The sequence below is a fragment of the Sipha flava genome, unplaced genomic scaffold (genome assembly GCF_003268045.1).
Source record: "Sipha flava isolate LNK unplaced genomic scaffold, YSA_version1 106_pilon_pilon, whole genome shotgun sequence".
In the NCBI taxonomy this organism is placed as follows: domain Eukaryota; kingdom Metazoa; phylum Arthropoda; class Insecta; order Hemiptera; family Aphididae; genus Sipha; species Sipha flava.
In genome coordinates, this window is record NW_020271721.1 from 403,302 (window position 1) to 424,073 (window position 20,772).

Below are 20,772 nucleotides of genomic sequence, written 5' to 3' on the forward strand. Positions count from 1 at the left end.
GATGCTGTCAGGAGAGTGGAGGGGGCTTGTCATCCATCGGGAAGGTACGTAAGGCCATTGGTTGGTTGTATAAACAGCTGACTTATATTTACAGTGCAAACAATAAATAATGAAATAATAAACTATAATAATTAGTATAATTATTATTTTACTTTAGATTTCAGATTAAGGAGAAATTGAATTTAAATAATTTCATAAATTTTAATTCGATCATTTCCAAAATTAAAATTAAAATATTGACGATATCAAATTTATGATTATTATCGTTCAGTTTGCAACCATGCTATACTTTTGTAATTTTTGTTTATGCAAAATTCGTCCTTGAAAAAATGGCATTCATTTGATTAAAATAGTAAATAAATATTCATAAAATTGAATTTAATGTTTTGGTAAATTTAACAAAATATTATTATTGATCAGTAGTTTTACTGTTTATTGTATTGGTCAACATTTATTATAAAAAATATGGTAGATGTACCAGTTCAAGATATGATAAAAAATTCATTTTCATTACATAACAAGAATGGCTACAAATCCGGAAAAACGTAATTCTATTAATTATAATTATATCAATGAATATACATTATTAAATGATTAAATCTAATTTTTATTCCATCAGGTACAATTTATTCAATTATTTTTCGAATATTGAAGATTCACATTCAAAATATCTTCATTATCAAATAACTAAACCATTATCTGTTCAAGTAAGAATGTTATAGAAAATTGGTATTATGCTTTTCATAGATGTTAATTAATCATATTTATTTCAAATTTCAATAAATACGTATTTGAATATAGGAATTTTGATTAAGTTTTTTAAGAAATAATTTTTAGAGAATTTTCAGAGACCAAAAATGAGCGTATAGGTGCTAGCGTTCATTGTCTTATTTTGAGAGATGGAATATATTTAAAATCATTATGATTGTTATTATTATTGTGACTTATAATTGTTAATATTAGTTTTATTACAAGTTGTATGATAATATTTCTGGAAGTTCTACAAATATTTTGTTTACAATTATTTCATAGACCATTAACTAGAATATATATTTAAAATGGTATTATATCAAAGACTTGAGATTGTTATTGCTGATTCGAAAAATAAGTTTTTGATTATTTTTGTACATAAATATGTGCACATTCATTATATCCTAGTATTTTGAGTACTGAATTTTCATGGGCACTTTTAAAGACAAGTGGTGAACACAAAATTACATTCCTTGGTATTATATTATTATTTAATTTATAAGATCTCTGATTTTTCAGAGATTTTAAAACCTAGGATTAAGTGCAGTTAGATGAAATGGAAAGAAGTATTGGGCGTTTCATACGATAAGAAAATTCTAATGAGGCTAAGGCTGAAAAGTAAATTTTACAGAAGTGTTGTGAAACTAAATATATATATTATATGGTTCAGAATGTTGGGCAATCGACAGGAGAATAGAACACTGTATGAGTGTTGTGCAAATGAAAATGCTTAGATGGATGAGTGGTGTGACAAGATAAGATGTTCTAGGCAAAGCAACTGAACTAGCTGGAGTATGTGTTCGACGCCACTGATGTGAGAGATAGTATTAATGTAGCATCTATAGTGGACAAGATGATAGGAAGCAAATGCAGTCACAGTTATGATAGTGAAAATTAAAGAGAAAAATGGTAGAAGACCAAAAAAGTGATGGTTGGATATGAATGAGAATGATATGAGGGCCTTTGGTGTGTGTGTAGGGGATATAAAAAATCGAGACGAGTGGAGGTTTCAGACAAGAGTGACTGACCCCTAATAGTTGGAAGAAAAACTAAGAAGAAGAAGTATAAAATTTCTAATTTTTAAAGTAATTTTGTTAAAGTCGAAAATATTTTAAAAATGTATTATTTTTATAATAAAACTCCATGATTAATAATCTAACCTTAACCAAATAATAATTGTAACTGTAAAATTTGATATTAACAAACAGTTAATATCATTGTACGTGATCTTTTGTTTGGATTCTCATTTTACTATTAGTTATACATAAGAGGGACGGATATCATAATTCATTGTTCTTTTTGAAAGTTAATCCTTAGTAAAGCACTTAAGGTAAAAGTATACCCCAACTGTTTTGATCATATAATAAACAAATATAAATGTTTCTTCTAGCTTTCTTAAAGTAAACTATTTAATTAAGACAATAATTTTCACATCATATCTTTTTACATTTCAGTTTTTCAGATAGGCTTTTCACATCAAATGTTTATACCATGTTTATGTTTGATATTTAATTGTTTTCTATTTATTTTCAATAATAATAATTCTTTTTATTTTTTTTACTATTTTTCATAATAAATAAACCTTTTATAACTGAAATACATTAATCCCAAGTGAGTAAATATCTTGTTAATATTAAAAATATACATTTCTAAGGATTAAGGGATAGTTTATAGAACTTTCAAATGTGTTAAAATATTCTTTCGATGATAATTCTAAGAATATATGTAATAGAATTTTAACAAATAACCACTATACCAACAAATAATATCTGTACAATTTTACGTCCAATTATATCAAATTTAAAGTATTGTATGATTTTACTAAAATTAAATTTCCTCATATAATTTTTATTTATTTATTATGTCCCAATCAGCTTTTTACAAAAAAAAAAAAAAAAATTTGTTTAATTATGAATAAATATTTTACCAATTTTTAGTATCTTTTATAAGGTTTATTTTTAACTTATTTTTTATTTTTTATGTTGCCTTATAATTATTTTATATTAATCAATTATGTGTAAACTATTTTGGTTTCCTATTTTTACATAAAATGTAGAATTTTCATTATTATGAATCTATTGACTTTTGTAAATATGTTAAATCATTTTAATTATGTATCAATTTTACTGTAGGATTCAATATTAACACAGAAGTCAAGTCCAACGCCTGTTAGATTTAGCCCTCGTATGGGTTCTAATGCTATTAATTATGCACGTTCATCTGCAACTAATCGTGTATTAATTACACCTAATATGTCACCAATTAGCAGCTCTAATGTTGATCAATCTATTTCAAAAATCAATGCAATGTTCCCTACAGCTTCAGAATCCCATATTAAAGATTTATTGAACAAGTAATACAATATTTTATTTATATTATATCTATTCAAACTATGCATAACATGTTAATTTATTGTAAAACTGTTTTAGATATCATAACAGAGAAGCTGTTGTTATTAGTGCTTTGCAAGTAGAAAAACATCCAATTGCAACTCCAGGTCCCTATACTCCACCATCAGTTAGTCGTCATTACATGTTACAGGCTAATTCATCACCTGTGGTTAGCCCTCAACCTAAACCATCACATTATTCACCCAAGATGAAGTTGAGGTAATATTTTTTTTTTTTTATGTTAAAGATGTAATAGAAATTTATGATTTAATATTATCAAATAAATATATGCATATATTTATATGTATATGAATAGTAATTAAAGATATTATTGAATGTATTTATCCTAAATTTTTCATAGTTTGTAACATTGAAAATATATGTGTTTAATTCTTAATTTTCTTGAACAATATTTACTGTTGATAAATGTTTAAAATTTCTTAAAAAAAATATGATTCACAATTATAAATATTTATAAATGTACTTAATGTATGTAATTGTTTATTTTTGAAAGTAGATGTTGAAATGAATGTGTAGAACCATGCCTATAATATCCCTTAATTGAATTGATTTTTTTTTTTTTTTTTTAATGTATCAACTACTAGTATTTATTATTTATAAATAAAGGTGTGTGTGTGTGTGTATTTTATAAATTTAAATAATATATAAACAAACCTGAATTTGATGTGATTGTTGTGAGCATTTAATTTTGAATTTTTTTGCCTTTATTTTATTTTTTATTTTTTATTTTTATTTTTAGCATGTATTGTTTCAGTATATTTAGTTAAATTGATAATTGTCTAATGTAATTAGACAATAGAAAATATTTTTTGTTGGCGAAATTTTACAATGATGGATATATATTTTAGCATGATCAGTGAGTATCTTATTCTTATCTAAAATTATTATGAATATACATTTTTCATGTTATTAACTTAAAAAAAAATAAAAAAAACTTTTATATATGTTTATCTAGATATCTGAAAAGTGTATTTCCTGTAGTAGAAGAAACTGTTCTACTAGATACATTATGTAGTGCTGATAATAATGTTAATCAAGCCACTGAAACTTTGTTGACTATGGGGTTCAATAAGCAACATAATATTACTAACATAGTGCCCAGATTACCTAGAGTTACATTAACTAATAGTGAAAATGATTATGATGAAGACGATATGTTTTGGTTAAGAAGAAAAGCTTGTAATAATTTTGATAAATCGAAATCTACTTGTTCATCATGGCCAATTTCATCTGTTGTAATAACAACACCAACTAAGAAGATAAATGCAGATGAACAAAAAAAAAGTAAAAAAAAAAAAGATAAACTAAATATAATAATCATTATTAGTAATCTATTTTTTTTTTTTTTTCTTTTTAGTTCAAGAAAGATTACATAAAAAATTTGATGATCAAGAAGAAAAAATTATAATTTTTGCCTTAGAAAGTACTGATTATAATGAAATTTTGGCTGATCAAATTCTGAAGAACTATTTAGATAACGAATTTAAAATAACCAAAGATGAAAATGATGGGTAATATATAAAACAAATATTTTAATATTTTATTAATTGAAGTTATGGTTTTAAGGTTTATAGTACAAACAAAACTTAATGCTAACTTGATGGCAAATGTCTATGTACTAATACTATTATAATTGTATAAACTATCTTAGACTGATCAATTTGTACTCCTTTGCTTAAATTAATTTTTTGAATTCAATACTACATTAACTTATAATGTATTTGAACAATACACCAATTTCAGTAATTATTCCTAGCACTACTGTAGACTTATGTCTTTTTTTCTATTTATATTTTATTAATAAATGTGCATTATAAGTTCAATTTTGGAATTTAATCAATACCGCCGTTTTAAACTGTCAATTTTATATCATTCTTTTTCCTTTTAGTTATATTTTGTAAAGGATTTTAATCTGTTAAATTAAGCTAATGTTTATTCATTTTTGCTTTAAAATAAATATAGTAAATTAGATATGTACATTATTCTTATTTTTCCACTTTATATGTAATAGAAACTTCTTTATGTTCAACTTCCTCCTGCGAATTAAAAAAAATGTATGACCATAAAGAACATTATTAATAGGGCTCGGAATTTAACGCACTTAAAAATTACTAAATGCACTTATGCGCTTAAAAAAGAACAAATATGCTTTAAAAATATGCACTTAATTTTTTTTTTTTAATGCAAATATTTTCATAAATAAAGATATTTTACTAAATAGACTTGTACATAACAACACTACAAATGTTATTATTATATTATACTTAGATAAACATAATTTCTAAGTATAAATATATAAGATAAAATAAAATAAAATAAATAGCTTGAAATTTGAAATTTTCTTTCAAATTGTTCCCAATAAATTATATATCTATCTGTAAATCATAAATATAAATTAGAAAAAACATTTTGAATCTAATTCATAAGTAAAAAATATATTTTGTTTTTATATATTGTTTTTTTTATATATAGTCAATGTGAATGGAATTTGAAATGTGTATCTCACATAAAATAGATTTCTTAAATAAGGATTCAGGAGGGGGTGATCACTCCCTTCACCCCCTCACCCTAAAATATGCTCATGTGTCTACCTGTAGTGTTCTAAAACAGCACATACGATAGACCGAAATTAATTTGTTTCGGGAATACTAACACCGGACCACGACGGAAATGTGCAGAGATTCGGGCGACGCAGACCGCCCAGCACATAACTTGCTCCTGGGATCCTGGTACAAATACGCCCACTTCCTCCCACTGAACACAATGTAATAATAATTACAACATATATATAATTGTTATGTATAAAATATGTAATACATTTTACCTGCAAAACTTGCTTTGAACCACTAAATATTTTTTAATATTTTCAAAAGTTAAGGGGTCGCCGATTATCCAATTAATGCAATCAACAATAATCATTAGTTTGTTACGATTAAATATAAATAAAACTGGATATTTTGTGTCAACCTGGGATTTGAGAATCATGATAGGTACAGAATCTTATGAAAACTTTCAAAATAAATATTTTATTATTGATAACAAATTTTACTATCAATTCATCAGTAATCATCAAATATGCTCTAAAAAATAGCAATATTAAGAAATATCCACTTTAAATTGCTAAACCACTAAATATGCCAAAATATGCATTATACATTTTTAATATGTTTTTTGTTGTGCCATGAAAATAAGTTCAAGCTTACTTAGTAATAAATTTATTAGCCCAATAAAAACATGTAAATGCAACATCTTCCGAGCCCTAATTATTAGATTACTTTATAAATATTATATATTAGTATATACTATATATATTTTTGGTATTTATTTTAGTATTTTCAAAAATGAAAACTGTTCTAAAGAAGTAACTGATAATAGTATTATATTATGCAAAAATAATACTAATGATACTAATGACTCAAAAACTGTCACTGAAAATTCTTACTGGTAAGAAAATGGTATTTTGTACTATAATTTTAGAACCCATACTTAGCAAATAAACATATCACAATATACATTAATTTAACTTTGGAATAAGTATATTTAATATTAGGCTTCTTCAACTATATATTTAGAGTATCGATATTGTTTGATTTTCCACGATTTCGAAAAAAAATTATTTATATTCCAATTTAAAAGTATCTATATTACTTTGGGTATTAGTTTATAATTAACCATTATTAATAATTATAAATTAATCCATTCATTTTAAGAAAACAATAACAATGTTAACAAATTAAATTAAATTTAAGTCATAAACAATGCTAACATAACATTAACTGATTTCAGTATAAATACTACTATTTACTTCTTTGTGTCACTGATAAAATTAATTAGTGGCGTACATTCAATTTTGTTCTGGGGGAATTTAACAAAAATAATCGTTAATTTGTTTTTTCATTTCACAGATAAATAACTGCTATAAATAGATATTATTTTATATAACTTTTTTACTAATTTACAGTTTACTTTTACATTACATTAAATTAAAAATTATTTAATTATTATAATATTTATATAGTTGTATATTTTAAGTTCAAAGCGTAATAATGAAACTACGAATATATTACACGTCATTAATAATAAAAAAATTTCTTTTTTTTTGGCCCTGGGGAGGGTTGAACCCGGAAACCACCCCGTATGTACGTCACTGAAATTAATTATTTTTCTGTTGTCCTGTACTATTCTTAACCTAATTTTAATATAAATATAACCCATGAATTGACAATATATTATTTATTATAATATTCAAAAGTGAAAAGTATATTCCATTATCGAAATATTTAGAATATTGATATCGTTGAAGAAGTCTATTATTAATGGCATTTAAATTTATAAACTAAATCAGTATTCAGTCATTATCAAGGCTTGTGACTTTAAGCATTTGCACATTAGTTGTGAAAATGCATATTGAAATTCTGATTAGATACAAATTTGATTGTATGCAGATTACATATATAAACATTATGTTGCAGAAGATTTCATATTTAGTTATTTTTTTTTATGAATTCGCATATTTTAGGTTTACTTATATACTATTATAACTTATATGCATGTTTCATAGATTTAATGAAACTTTTATTACAAATTTATAGTTTAACAAAAAGTATTAGATACATGACAACTAAAATTCTACATTTTATATAATTTGAAAAAATTAATTCATTGATGGCTATTTTATTATTGCTCTCAATTCACTTTGATGATATTATAATCTATTGTACTAGTGAACGCCGACTAATTAATTTTTAACTAAATTTACCAAAGTATTATTATTAGTGGTTGGATTTTAATGCCTTAAAAAGTACTTTAAAATGCCTTAGAAAAAATGCAATTATGACCTAAAAAATGTAATTAATGTAAAAATACGGACATTATTTTCATATTTTTCTTTGAGGGGATTGCAACCATGATTTTCTTTCTCTTTCTATCACACGTGCAATATGGGAATTTAGACGTGTTTTATTTCCAACGTACCGATTATATATACCGACATAGATTGATCTATTGATTCGATAAGGATTTTGAAAACTGATTTAAATTCGTCATAATGGCGAATTCTTTAGATCGACTTTCCCACTTTTTTGATTTAGTCTTCCGAAATTTCACAAAATCGGATTACACAAATTGGAAACATAAAAATTAATTTTTTGGTATGTTTAGTACAAAATGCAAAAAATATGAGAAAGTCGAAAAGTCGATCTAAAGAAAACTTTACGACAAATTCAAATCAGTTTTCAAAATCTTTATAGCCTTAATAGATTGATCGATATGTTGGTAATAGAAAACGTCTAAATCCCTATATTACGCGTGCGATTGAAAGAAAGAAAATCATGGCTTGCTATCGAAGAAAAATATTGAATACTAAACAATTTTTTAATTTTTTCCAAAAATGCTAAATTTTTTAAAAAAAAAGTGTAAAAGTAGTGAAAATACCAAGAATGAAGGAAATACGACAAAAAATGTAAAATAAAAATTGAATTGTATGAATCTACACCACTTGTGACATTTTTACCAAATTGAGTATTACGTAAGAATATAGAAGAATATAGAAAAAAATAATACATTTTGCATTGAAATCCGCGCTAATTAATATTGTACCATGATATAAAATGATTGTTGTTAATGGTTTTACTCTAGATCAGCAGTTTTTAACCTGTGGTCTGTGGCCCTCTAGGAGTCCGCTATACTCATGTCGGGGGTCCTCGACAACCTTAAAGCAACATACGTCAATACGTGACATGATATTATAATATATTTTTCTTTCATATATTTTTTATCATATAAAAGATAGATCTTATAAACAATGCTCAAAAACTCGTGTTTCAAGTATAACACCAACCATCGCATTAAGTAAATGAAAATTAAACTCTAAGAATATTAAAAAAAAATTTAATTAAAATCAACTGAAAAATTAAGTGTGATCAAAATAATTGTAAATATGTATGTTTTGTTATGTTTACTAATATAATTTATTATATAAAATAATTATTATTATTTTGGTTTTAATAACATGAGATGTTTTGTAATAAAAATTGGTAAGGGGGTCCACAATTTCTAAAAATCATTCATCAGGAGTCTGTGATCCACGATAGGTTAAGAACTGCTGCTCTAGATAGTTAAAGTTTTATGAAGATTGTATAGTTTTTATAGCAAAAAGACACAACAATGTACAAGTATTCAATGGTTTTTTTTTTTTTTTTTTTAATTTCATTTTTATTATTTTTCTCATGCCCAATTTGTTAACTGTATTTTATTCAACAAACTGCAGATTTTTGCATATTTTCCAAATTCTTACTGCATATTATGATGTTTGTTTTTAACACATATTTGAGTGCGTACTTTTTAGCCCATAAATTTCCATGCTTTTGTCATAATATATATTTATTATTTACTAAAATTATGTATAAGGTGACATATGCTTAGCAACATCCAATTATATATATAATTATTGATATTTTACAATTAACAGTTTTAACCTATATTAATTTGATTTGGTTAAGATACATATTGTATTCTATACTATTTACAATAACCAGTAATATTTTATTTTAAATATAATATTCATTGTCTTACTTTTAATAGAAAATTATTTACTTTTATTGGTTTTAGTGAAATGAATGTTGATGGTCAGACAACCATGTCTAATAGTACAAAAATAAGTTTGGCTAAAGGTCCAAACAAAGACCTTTTAAGGTGAGTTGATAGTAAATTAATATCAATATTTAATAATATATTGTAAGTAATTTTTGTTTTAGCAAAAAGATATCTCAGAAATATGACTTAACAGAAAAAAATAAAGCCAAAGGACCAAATAAATCATTTTTTAGTAGAATTCATTCCTTAGCAAAAGGACCAAATAGCGAATTGAAAAAAGGACCTTCTAAAGGATTAGCCAAGGGAAGTATTTTTCAACGATTATTCAAGAAATAATTCATGTCATCCATATTTTATAAGTATATATTAATTCTTAATTGATTATTTTAGATTATTTATGAGTGTATTCATTTAAATTGTAAGCAATCATTAATTGAGACTACAATAATATTCTTTTGTTACTGTGTTGATAAATTATTAGATAGATTATGTTTATTTATTTGAATTATAATACAATTTTCTTGATGTAGAAACTGTATAATATATTTCTTATTACTGTTATTTTTATATTTAATTTAAGAAAACAATATCAGTATCTTAATAACATTAGTATTAATAAATTCTCTTTTGATAATATTTGAGATTAAAAATTCCATTACAATAATAATTCTAAACTATGTCTTACTAAATAACTAATATTGTTTAATGAAAATTTGTTTAAATATCCCGATTCGTCAGCATTTCATTTTGTAATGCATATAAATTATTTTTTGTGATTTCACAGTTTTTAATATTTTTTCTAATAATCATATGAAAAATTGTAATTTTATGAATTTTCGATAAAAATAATGTAGCCAATTTTATGTATTTTATTTTTTCTTATCAAAAAGAAGTAATTAAATGGTCTTATTTTCGTTTTAATGAGTAATTGAAAGGACGCCTCTCAGTTTTTTGGTGAGTGGGTGAGTATCAACAAAATATACTTGCTTCTGAAAATTTTTGAGTTCGCCACTCCACTGTATGTATGAGGAACTTTGTATTACATTTTCAAGACTTTTTATCAAACCACAATAATGTTAATTATTTGAAAAACTGTTGAGAAATTAAAAAAAATGACCCTCCTAAAGTATTAACTAGAACCAGAGTTGGGCATTATTTGAATAAAAAATTATTCTTCATTGATTTATTCTTATTTTTATTTATTATTTTAATTTGTATTATTATTCGTTACTCATTATTGAGAGATTTTTATTTACTATATTTTATTCATTATTTAGTTATTCGTTATTCATTATTCGTTATTCCCTATAATCATATAAATAATACATTTAAATCCAAAATAACGATGTATAGTGATAATATACTTATTATTTAGACTTAAATAATATATATAAAGGTAATACATATTAATATATATAATAATTGACAAAAATAAATTAATTATACTTTTATATTTAATATCATTATTTATTTAATATTATTCATGATTTTAACGAATAAATTTATTCTGAATAATTGTTTTATTAACAAATAAAACTATTCAGAATAATTTTATTCTTTATTCATAAATAAATTAGTTATTCAGGCTTTTATTTTTTATTCATTATTTTGATTTGTTTTTGCCCAACTCTGACTAGAACCCATTTCCTACATTTTAATTGGTGAAGATAAATCCTGGTCAAATATATAGACAAAAACATATGATAAAACCAATGCACCAAGCATAAATAAATTTTCATACTCTTCAATTGTATTTTCATTTTTCACATTTTAATTAAAAAAATAACACAAATACCGATTATGTCTAAATTGCTCGAACTTGAGTAATTTGAAATGACTGATCGGTGAAAATTAAAATTTTATAATTTTGTAACGTTTGACTCTCCTCTATGTGTCGGATTGTCAAGGTATACGTATATATATATATATATATATATATATTTCCAAGTATATTAGACAGTGTTTTTATATAAATAGATGATAATAATATTTATTTTTATTTTTTATAAATAAAATTACAAATATGACACAAACATATATAGCATTTATATGAAGATATATTACTGATTAATTTAGTTTTAAATATGTTGAATGATTGATGGAGAACAGTTCCTCCCAAACCGCAAGAGCTGTTTGGCTTGTTCGCGGCAAAAGTGGCGGGCGGCTGAACCAGTGGTGGGATGTCCTGAATTGAGTTGGTAATATAAAAAAAATAAAACACAACTGGCAGCGGCACTGTGGATGGCGGCTAATATTCTAATTGCTAGGGAAGTTGACGACGTCACAGTTGATGAAGCTTAACTGGCAAGTTGTCAGTTTACTTAACTACGGGGAACTATGTAACATACAGTGAAATACAACGAATTATATTCTATATGCATAGTACCCATAAAAGTTCATCTGAACAACTGCGAGAGAGGTGATTTTGAGTTTATTCGGCCGGGTATTTAAGCGTGTCAGATCTGGATTTGTATAGCAGAGTGTAGATTAGCGATGTTTTTGGTTTTTCTTAGTTTTCTTTTAAATTGAAGATGTATTGTGACGCGGAGTAGTTTCGAGAAGTGCTTACAGATATATATTGATGATTTTTTAGCAGTGGAGATCACGAAATTAATTTGATAGATTAGAAAATGTAAAAGGAAGTTCGGAAAGAAAATCGTTAGTGAAAAAAGAGCGCTCTATATTGGGTATTAAATGACGCGAAAGGTACGACGCGCCGCGCATATCAAAGAGAGCGGGTTCGTTGGTGTCAGTTGCATAATTGGACACCACTAGGTGGCGACACATACGTGGTTCACGCTACAATTTTAAAATTAACTTGTTTGGTGTGGGCAGGAAAAATGAAACACAAACCATATGTTTGGACTTACTTTGTTCCCTAAATGTTCAATTTTAACTAAACTCTGTATGGACATTTTTTTTGTGTTTTGTTATTTCAAAATAGTTGAATTTTTAGTTTGTTTTGTTTCTGTATCATGTCTATGAGGATGTGGCAACATTTCCAAGTGCGGTTATAGTCTGTACAATAAATATATGAATACTTTCTGTGTAATAATATTTATGATCATACAAACAATATTTGAGCCTATATTTTAAAAATTGATCAATCAATTATGAGACACTATATTTTACTTTGAACATATGAAAAATATTATCATAAAGGTAGATTTTTGAATTTTTATTTTCTAAAAATGTATTATTAATTATGAAAACATAAAATTATTAATACTCTTCCTTTAATTTCAACTCATTATTTTCAGTAACAATAAACCTAGGAAAAAAATTTATTTTATCTTCATCAAGTTTTTCTACATCAAAATCTATTTGTGTTGCCAAGTATTTTAAAGTACCTATAAATAAAAAAAAATAATTAAATATAATTACATTAAATAACTTTATACTTTAGTCAAGATTTAAAGTTACCTCTGATATTACTTCGTATTTCTGCAGGAACTTTCTTACATATCCACCAATTAAATATAGTAGAAATGACTTTACTATTAGCTCCTGGATACAATTTATTAGTTATTTCATTCCAATTTATATCTGACCAATACTTAACATTTTTTTGCAACAATCTAAAAACAAGTTAAATTAATAAACAATTAAATTAAATTAATTAATAAATAAATGGTAGGTATTTAAGTTGTCAAAATTTTAATGTTAAGATTAAATATACAAATTAGGTAATATATTCTAATTATAAAAACCCCGACAATCTGTTTAAATAATTTATATTTTATTAATATACTGTCAAAATCACAAATATTTTACCAATTAAAACAAAAGTCATAATTATGATAAAATTGATTTTTATATATTGATTCTAAAACTAATATGGATTTCTAATAAATTCTTGTAATTATATAAATATAGGGAAAAATAAACTTACAACTTTAATAAATTTAATTTAAATGTTGAATAACATATGGGTTGTTTACAAAACAACATGGTTGATAAAAACTTCCATTGAACTCTAACTTTTTCATCACTAATAGGTACACTAAAATTTTTAGCAACTTTAATCCATGTTGGTTTTTTAATTTTTAAATTTTCTAAATCGGTCCAATTTGTGGTGTTTGTTTCTAATAATATTTTTGAAAATAATTCTTGCCGTTTTTCAATGTTCCAAATAATGCGTTCTAAAAATAAAACATTAATAAAATAAGAAGTTTAAAAAAAATATGTTATGTGATAAATTTGCTACATAAGAAACAATAAGTGTTGATATGACGTAATATGATAATCATATTCACAAATAAATTCATAAGCATACTGCTGCCTTTCCACGCCTACATAGTTCAATAAAATATTCTTAAAATAATTAAAAAATATTCAATGAGCCATCGGTGAAGGACTTGGTCAAAATATTAAAGGAAGGGAAGCCCTTAAACAACAATGACTATCTCCACTAATGGCTGATATCCAAAAAAAGATCTTCAATAGACAAATCCATTGCTCAAGTAAACTTCCGATACACAAAGAAAATAATAATCTGGTTAAAGCTGTTTTTAAATTTTCATTGTCATCACAGTATGACAAGTCCACTTTGAGTTTTCACATACTCTACAAACGTGGTCACAAACACTCACTAAAATTACTATTTTCATAATTTCTCCAAAAACTGTTAGAAGTCAATGTTAAATAAACGTTGCTATTCCTTGCTACTGATACAACGACCTATACCAGGGATGTGTAACTAAAACAAGAAGGCCAAATTTCAGAATTTTTAAATTTGGCGGGCTAGAGTTAAGAAAGCAAAAATGAAAAAAAAGTCATAAAAATTGACAATTAGCATTTATTTTAAATAATTTAATTGTACAACTGAACCAATACAATAAAATAAATGCCTAATATTTATAACTATGCTTATATATGCTATACTGATATAGAAATATATTATAATTATATTTAGACATTTAATGATTTAGCTGCAATTCAATACTAAAGAAAAATGTAATATTTACATTTTACGATCAAGGTGAAAAAATTAAATACTTATAATAAACACTAAAATATAATGAAGTGATTTGAAAATGTAGTAAGGGCCAGATAAAAATTTTTCTTTAACGCTTTTCATTTTCATCATTCATATCCCAATTTTTATATTAAAAGAATTAAAAAACCTTTTCCACATATCTTCAGAATTGCTATTCATAAATCTTAATAAATTTTCATGTATTAAAGAAAACAAAATTGATTAACAAAAAAAATTAAAATAAGATCATCGAATCAAATTATATATTTATTTATTTATTTATTTTATTTCAAAAACAATTATATTATTTCTGTACTTTACTATTAAGAAAAAAAACAACCGATCCAAACTAAAATTTTCCTGTTTTAGTTATACCACATTAAATTTCTTTAAAGAAAATCTATATATCTGCGTTATAAAATAATGCGGATACATATTAATTGATTATATTTTATAGGTATTATCAAAGAAGTCTATGAGAAAAAATTATTAATGATTTGTGATTTTTAAGAGTTAAATCCTGACAATTTTCTATAAAATAGCATCCCTGAATCATTTAATAATATGATTTATTCTATTAATAAATATATGTACGTAAAATATTTTAACTTACCTTTACATGAAGGATGCAATTTTATGAAATTCGATCTTCTGATAAGTTGTTGTTTAGTTCTATTTAAAAGCAAATTTAGAACTGTATACTTGTTTCTAACAGCAACGCAATTGTTAACTTGCATTATTAATCTGTCTTCTACTTCTCTAAAACTATGAACCAAATAATCATCAAATATTTCATAAGAAAAGCATTGCCAAATTTATATTAAAAACATAACAAAAATTACTTTATTTTAAATAATACTGTAGGTTCTATCTAATAATTCAAGTTTGTTAATATGATAAATAGTTGTGAGATGTATAATTTCACCTACATTTTAGAATAAAAATTATTTTTAAAAACAATAAAATCTTAGAAATATTAGTACATTTATTATTAAACATTTTACTATTTATGTAATAAATAAAAAAAAAATATTTATCATTTAGTTCTATGAATTATTAATAAAGTTTTAAAACCGTTTAAGATGAAAAGTTGCTTTGAAATGTTTATTAGTTTAAAGAAGATTAAGCTTAAATTAATTAAAAACAAATTTTTCATTAGAATGGAAACATAAAAAGAGAAAATGCCCATTGAAATTGCAATACAAAATTAACTAGTGATAATCTTATATAATTAAAAAAAATATTTGTCATAAAACCATTAGAATGTAAAATAATAATTTAATACTAATATTAATACATTCTAATAAATATTCTTTTAAAAATTATACAAAATATTTTATTAAAATTAAAAGTATGAAATATTAATTTATGAACAAAGCAAAATACTTACTAATTTTTCTATTATAATTTATTTCTGTAGTAAAATTGAATTATTATTTTTAATTTTAATAATTATTTAAAGTACCTTAATAAATCGAAAATTATACTGGTAATAAAAATAATATGAAGATTACAATTTTATAAAAAACATCATATTTTTATGTTCTCCCGAACATAATATTCATTAGTGCAAAAGAAATTATTATCCCTGAATTTATTATTATTCTTTTTTATTATTTGTTTCCATGGCACGTGCGTCTATGAGATTAAAATGCATTAATGTTACCGCACATTCTAACATTAAAATTTGGCGTGCCCATTCTTCTACGAAATATCAACCCACCATGATACTGTAACAGTAACTGGCGTTCAGTGAAAGTTGAAGAGCAACAATTGAAGCTACAGTTTTAAATGGAAAGTTTAAAGGTAAAGATGTACTGTTTCCTTGCATCCCAATGATTCCAACAGATATGTCTTTCGAATTCAAACTTTGCAGTTTCTAGTGCGACTCGCCTTTGCAATGACCATCAACAAAACACAAAAACATTATAAAGAGTGTGGACTGAATTTGGAAAATATATGCTTCTCACATGGACAGCTGTATGTGACATGATTACGCATTGGAAAACCTTCTAATTTATTTGTGTACGCACCAGAAGGAAAAACAAAAATTATGTTGTTCCAACTTCAATAAATATCATTTAATTACTTGAATTGTCAGACTTTTCTCGATTAAATGAATAAAATGACACAACGATAAACTAAATTGAATATCGTTGTAAGATTATTATGTAGTATATTTTAACCATTACCTATCTACATGTATAAAAATATACTACTAGAATAGTCACTAGCATAATCACAGGTAATGAATTTAATACACAGTTTGAGACATATTAGAGGTAGAATTTTTAATGGGCTACGAAGTACATGGATTCAGCTAATATAAATATATATACAGTAGAAGCGGCTTATAAGGAACATTTTTGGACCAAGGTGAAACGTGTCTGATTGTTTCTTATAAGTGATTTGTTTTATTTATTATAAAAAAAATGATCTATTGTGAAAAAAATGTATATGCTTAGTAAAATATGCATTTATCGTAGTCCATTGTTTTGTGTCAGGTAACTTAATGATCATAGTATTGTAATAATGTTGTCCATGCCTTTTTCATCCCCACGGGATGCTCTCCTTAACTTCTATAATTTTTTAAATTTTTTACTATCCCCAATGCCTTGCTTTTTTCTTTTTCATTGTCCGTGATAGCATGTTAAATTGTTCGAGGATTCATAACTGCATTACAGATCTTTTCTTTTGTTGGTATCTCAGCAACATCGAGGTGTAAGTCCACATTGATTCAATCTTTGTATACGTCTTCTGAGAGTTTGACTAGTTTTGAATAACCAATGTGTTGTTTTAATAAGTCAATTTTATTTCCAATGTTTTAATATAGGGCTGATCCATCCCTAGACATTTTGTTTCAATTATCCGTGATCTTAATAAACAGCTTCTACTGTATATATATACAATGTATTTTTTACTAAAAAAAATTTTATTTATGTGAACTTTCAAGTGTTCAAACTAGAGACATTCCCAAAAAGTTATAAATATATAAGGTTCTATAATTATAGTAGTAAATCATATAACTAGTATATTTACCTTTGTTTGTCTATTATTCTTTTATCAAACAAAACAACAAATCTATTATAAACAGAATATAGTAATCGATTTGGAAGTTCAACTGATATATAGCGAATAAATGATAATCTTTCACTACTATGTAAGGCTATGTCCAAGCCATTAGGTAAAAATGGTCGAACATCTGAAATTTTGTACTCCTGAAATGCATAAAAATAACATTTAAATTGAAATTTGCTAAAGCCTTTGAAACCATGGATAAATTATAACAAAATAAGAGATATTGAAGAAAGAATGAAGTATGAGAACACCAAGGATAATCATGGAATACAGAAATATAAATAATTTAAGAATAAAATGTATAAAGAAGTATTTGAAAGCAAAAAATAGAAGTGCCAAGAAATGGAACAATTACTTAGGAAAAAAAGCATTTAACATTAAAAAGTTCTTCAAAAAAAAAAACCAAATTAAACAGCAAAAGCAAAATAAGAGACATAGATCTAGACGTTCTACAGTTTCAGTCCAAAGGTTCTTGCGTCCTTTTTTTTTTTTATATATATATATATATAGTATATTTTTCTGTTAATATTTACATGTTGCTCTACTCTGTCATACGAAATAAATAATAGAGACATAATTTTTAAAATAATTAAGTGGTAGAACAAAAAGGATCAATTGTATAGGTATTTACAATAACAAAATTCTAGATACTGAAGTGTTGGTAGCATAATTTATAGGTTGATTTTTTAAATAAAAAAGATTATTCAATCTTGTGTTTGTTAGAGAAGCTTGGAATGTTAGTCGATTTAGAAAATTATAATATTGATACCTAAAAAAATAATGGCTAATAAATTAAATTAATGCAGAACAATAATTTTAATGGTTAGGTGGGTGAAAAAATAATATCCTTTATAAAAATTTTTAACGATACTGGACTCTTACCAATAATAAGCACGATTTGAAAAAAAAACAATGTGAGATGCTTCCGTAATATCATTTAATTACAAAGTGGCAAAAAACTAATCAGTTATGAATTTCCAAAAACTAAACCGAATCTATAGAATAAATATCCAAACAGGAAATTTACTGCTTGAACAAAAGGAACATTTTAAATATCTAGGCAGTTCACTTAACCAAGACAGCAGATGCATCATAAAAATAAGATACAGAATTACACAGGCAAATTAGCATTTATGAATTAAAGAAAATTGTTATGTTCCAATAAAATGGGTAATAGGGTAAGGAAATGCTTCACAAACGTTTATGTATAGAATGCAATATGTGGCTACGAAATGTGGATGCTAAATAAGGCAAAACAATAATTCCTCAAAAACCTTTGAAATGTGGTGTTGGGAAAGGATGTTGGGAGTGAGTTGGATAGAATACTGTACAAAAAAAGCATACTAAGTGAAACAAATTAATGCAAAGAGATACTTAAAACCATCAAAGAAAGACGATATAATATTATTAGTCACATATTGAGGAATAAACACAAACTAGCTTATAAAATAATATAATGGAAAATTAAAGGTAAGTGAGACCAGGGATATTCATGAACTTATTTTATTGAACAAATTAACTTCGATTTTAGACTATTAAACTACACAGAACTGAAGAGGTAAGCTGGAAATAGGGAAGTCTTGAGCACACATTCGATTGAAAACTAACCATGAGTTTTAATACGAGAAGAAAAACAATTAAATAATTATAATATAATTTATATTAAATAAAGTAATTTATAAATAAAGATACAAACCTGTTGAAATTTCAACCAATACTTTTTAATCAGATTATCCTCATCTTCATTAAATACACCTAATTTAATGGAAGGATTGAGTTCCTTAATTTTTTCAATAATTTTATTTTTTGGAAACTTGGACAACGTAGTCTCCACATAATGAATTTTATTTTCTTTACTTTTATTTGGAACTACTATGTGTAAATTTTCTACAATCTAAATTTAATAAATAAGAAATTAAATTAGTATAATATTCCACAAGTTAATTCAAAAGATACCATTCACTTTTGAATGAAATACAAAATGATAGAATTTTAAGTAGGACTATATTATAGAATATATGTACAATAATATAGTATACCTTTAGATTTTTCTGTTTTTCAACACATTTTTCAAGTACTTTTTTTCCAATAATTTTTAGAAGTATAATTTCAGACGGTAAAACACACACACATCTTTTAATCAATATTTTTTTCATTTCTGAAGTAAAATATTTAACTATTAAATCAAAATGAGGATGACTATTTAATGATGTTTCATTATTAATTATGTCATTGATCAATTTGGATTTATCTAATGGAACTTGGGTTTCAGTAGTAGATGATGAATTTTCTATGCTATGTAAATTAATAGCACTCTGAAAAGCTTCAAATTCAATATTTTCCTGAGTATCATGATTAACTGTTGTATTATCAGCATTTGAAATTATTTGTGAATTATTTTCAGTATCTATTGAAACTGTATCATTACTTTGATTATCATTAGATTTATTGGCATTTTGATCAGAACTATTACCATCACTAATAGTTATGTTTTGTTGGAGTAATTTTATATCCTTAACAATATTTGTAAATTCATCTATTATTTTGTTAGTTGAATTATTATTGTATTTCTTTTTTTTACCAGACAATTTAAAAAATATATCATTCAACAATTTTCTTTTTTTCTTTGTGAAATCTACAGAACTTAAACTTTTATCATGTTTCCTCTTCTTCATAGTTTTATTTAAATCAAAATTTACATTACTAGTGCTAGTTATATTATCTGATAATTTATTTGGCGATTTATGATTTTGGTCTTCTTTTTTTTTATTCAATAACTCATTAGATTCAATATTAGAAGTATCATCTATAAATCCTTCAACATTTTCATCAAAAATCATTTTTTCTGCATTAATAGTAGTGAAATCTGTTAAACCTATATCATTACTATGCTCCTTATTTTTTTTATGCTTCTTTGATTTAAAACTTTCATCATTTATACTTAAAGTATCATCCAGAGTT

General features: G+C 24.6%; 2 protein-coding genes across 2 annotated transcripts; one reads left to right on the forward strand and one right to left on the reverse strand.

The window, feature by feature from the left end:
* Positions 1-339: 339 nt before the first annotated feature.
* LOC112685122 lies at positions 340-10,242 on the forward strand. The gene is made up of 9 exons (XM_025556909.1): positions 340-545; positions 620-707; positions 2,883-3,103; positions 3,180-3,359; positions 4,117-4,445; positions 4,519-4,672; positions 6,492-6,605; positions 9,771-9,854; positions 9,917-10,242. Exons 1-9 carry the CDS (start codon positions 466-468, stop codon positions 10,089-10,091), a joined length of 1,425 nt encoding a protein of 474 aa, XP_025412694.1. The 5' UTR covers positions 340-465; the 3' UTR covers positions 10,092-10,242.
* Positions 10,243-12,977: 2,735 nt separating this feature from the next.
* On the reverse strand, positions 12,978-20,651 carry LOC112684970 (probable ATP-dependent helicase PF08_0048). Its single transcript, XM_025556717.1, has 9 exons — positions 20,451-20,651; positions 20,012-20,324; positions 19,851-19,885; positions 19,508-19,705; positions 17,773-17,951; positions 15,347-15,498; positions 13,648-13,897; positions 13,179-13,333; positions 12,978-13,105 (listed from the first exon to the last, which is right to left on the reverse strand). The coding sequence occupies exons 1-9, from the start codon at positions 20,649-20,651 to the stop codon at positions 12,978-12,980; spliced, it is 1,611 nt and encodes a 536-aa protein (XP_025412502.1).
* Positions 20,652-20,772: the final 121 nt, after the last annotated feature.

What these genes read in the sequence shown, in the direction of transcription:
- LOC112685122 (XM_025556909.1), top strand. Translation starts at nt 466, where the DNA reads ATGGTAGATGTACCAGTTCAAGATATGATAAAAAATTCATTTTCATTA. An exon ending in TGCAGATGAACAAAAAAAAA is followed by an intron (nt 4,446 to 4,518) that starts GTAAAAAAAAAA and finishes TTTTCTTTTTAG; the next exon opens with TTCAAGAAAGATTACATAAA. An exon ending in ACCAAAGATGAAAATGATGG is followed by an intron (nt 4,673 to 6,491) that starts GTAATATATAAA and finishes TATTTATTTTAG; the next exon opens with TATTTTCAAAAATGAAAACT.
- LOC112684970 (XM_025556717.1), bottom strand. Translation starts at nt 20,651, where the DNA reads ATGATTTTTGATGAAAATGTTGAAGGATTTATAGATGATACTTCTAAT. An exon ending in TAATGAAACATCATTAAATA is followed by an intron (nt 19,886 to 20,011) that starts GTCATCCTCATT and finishes GAAAAAAAGTAC; the next exon opens with TTGAAAAATGTGTTGAAAAA. An exon ending in AAATTAAATTTATTAAAGTT is followed by an intron (nt 13,334 to 13,647) that starts GTAAGTTTATTT and finishes ACTTGTTTTTAG; the next exon opens with ATTGTTGCAAAAAAATGTTA.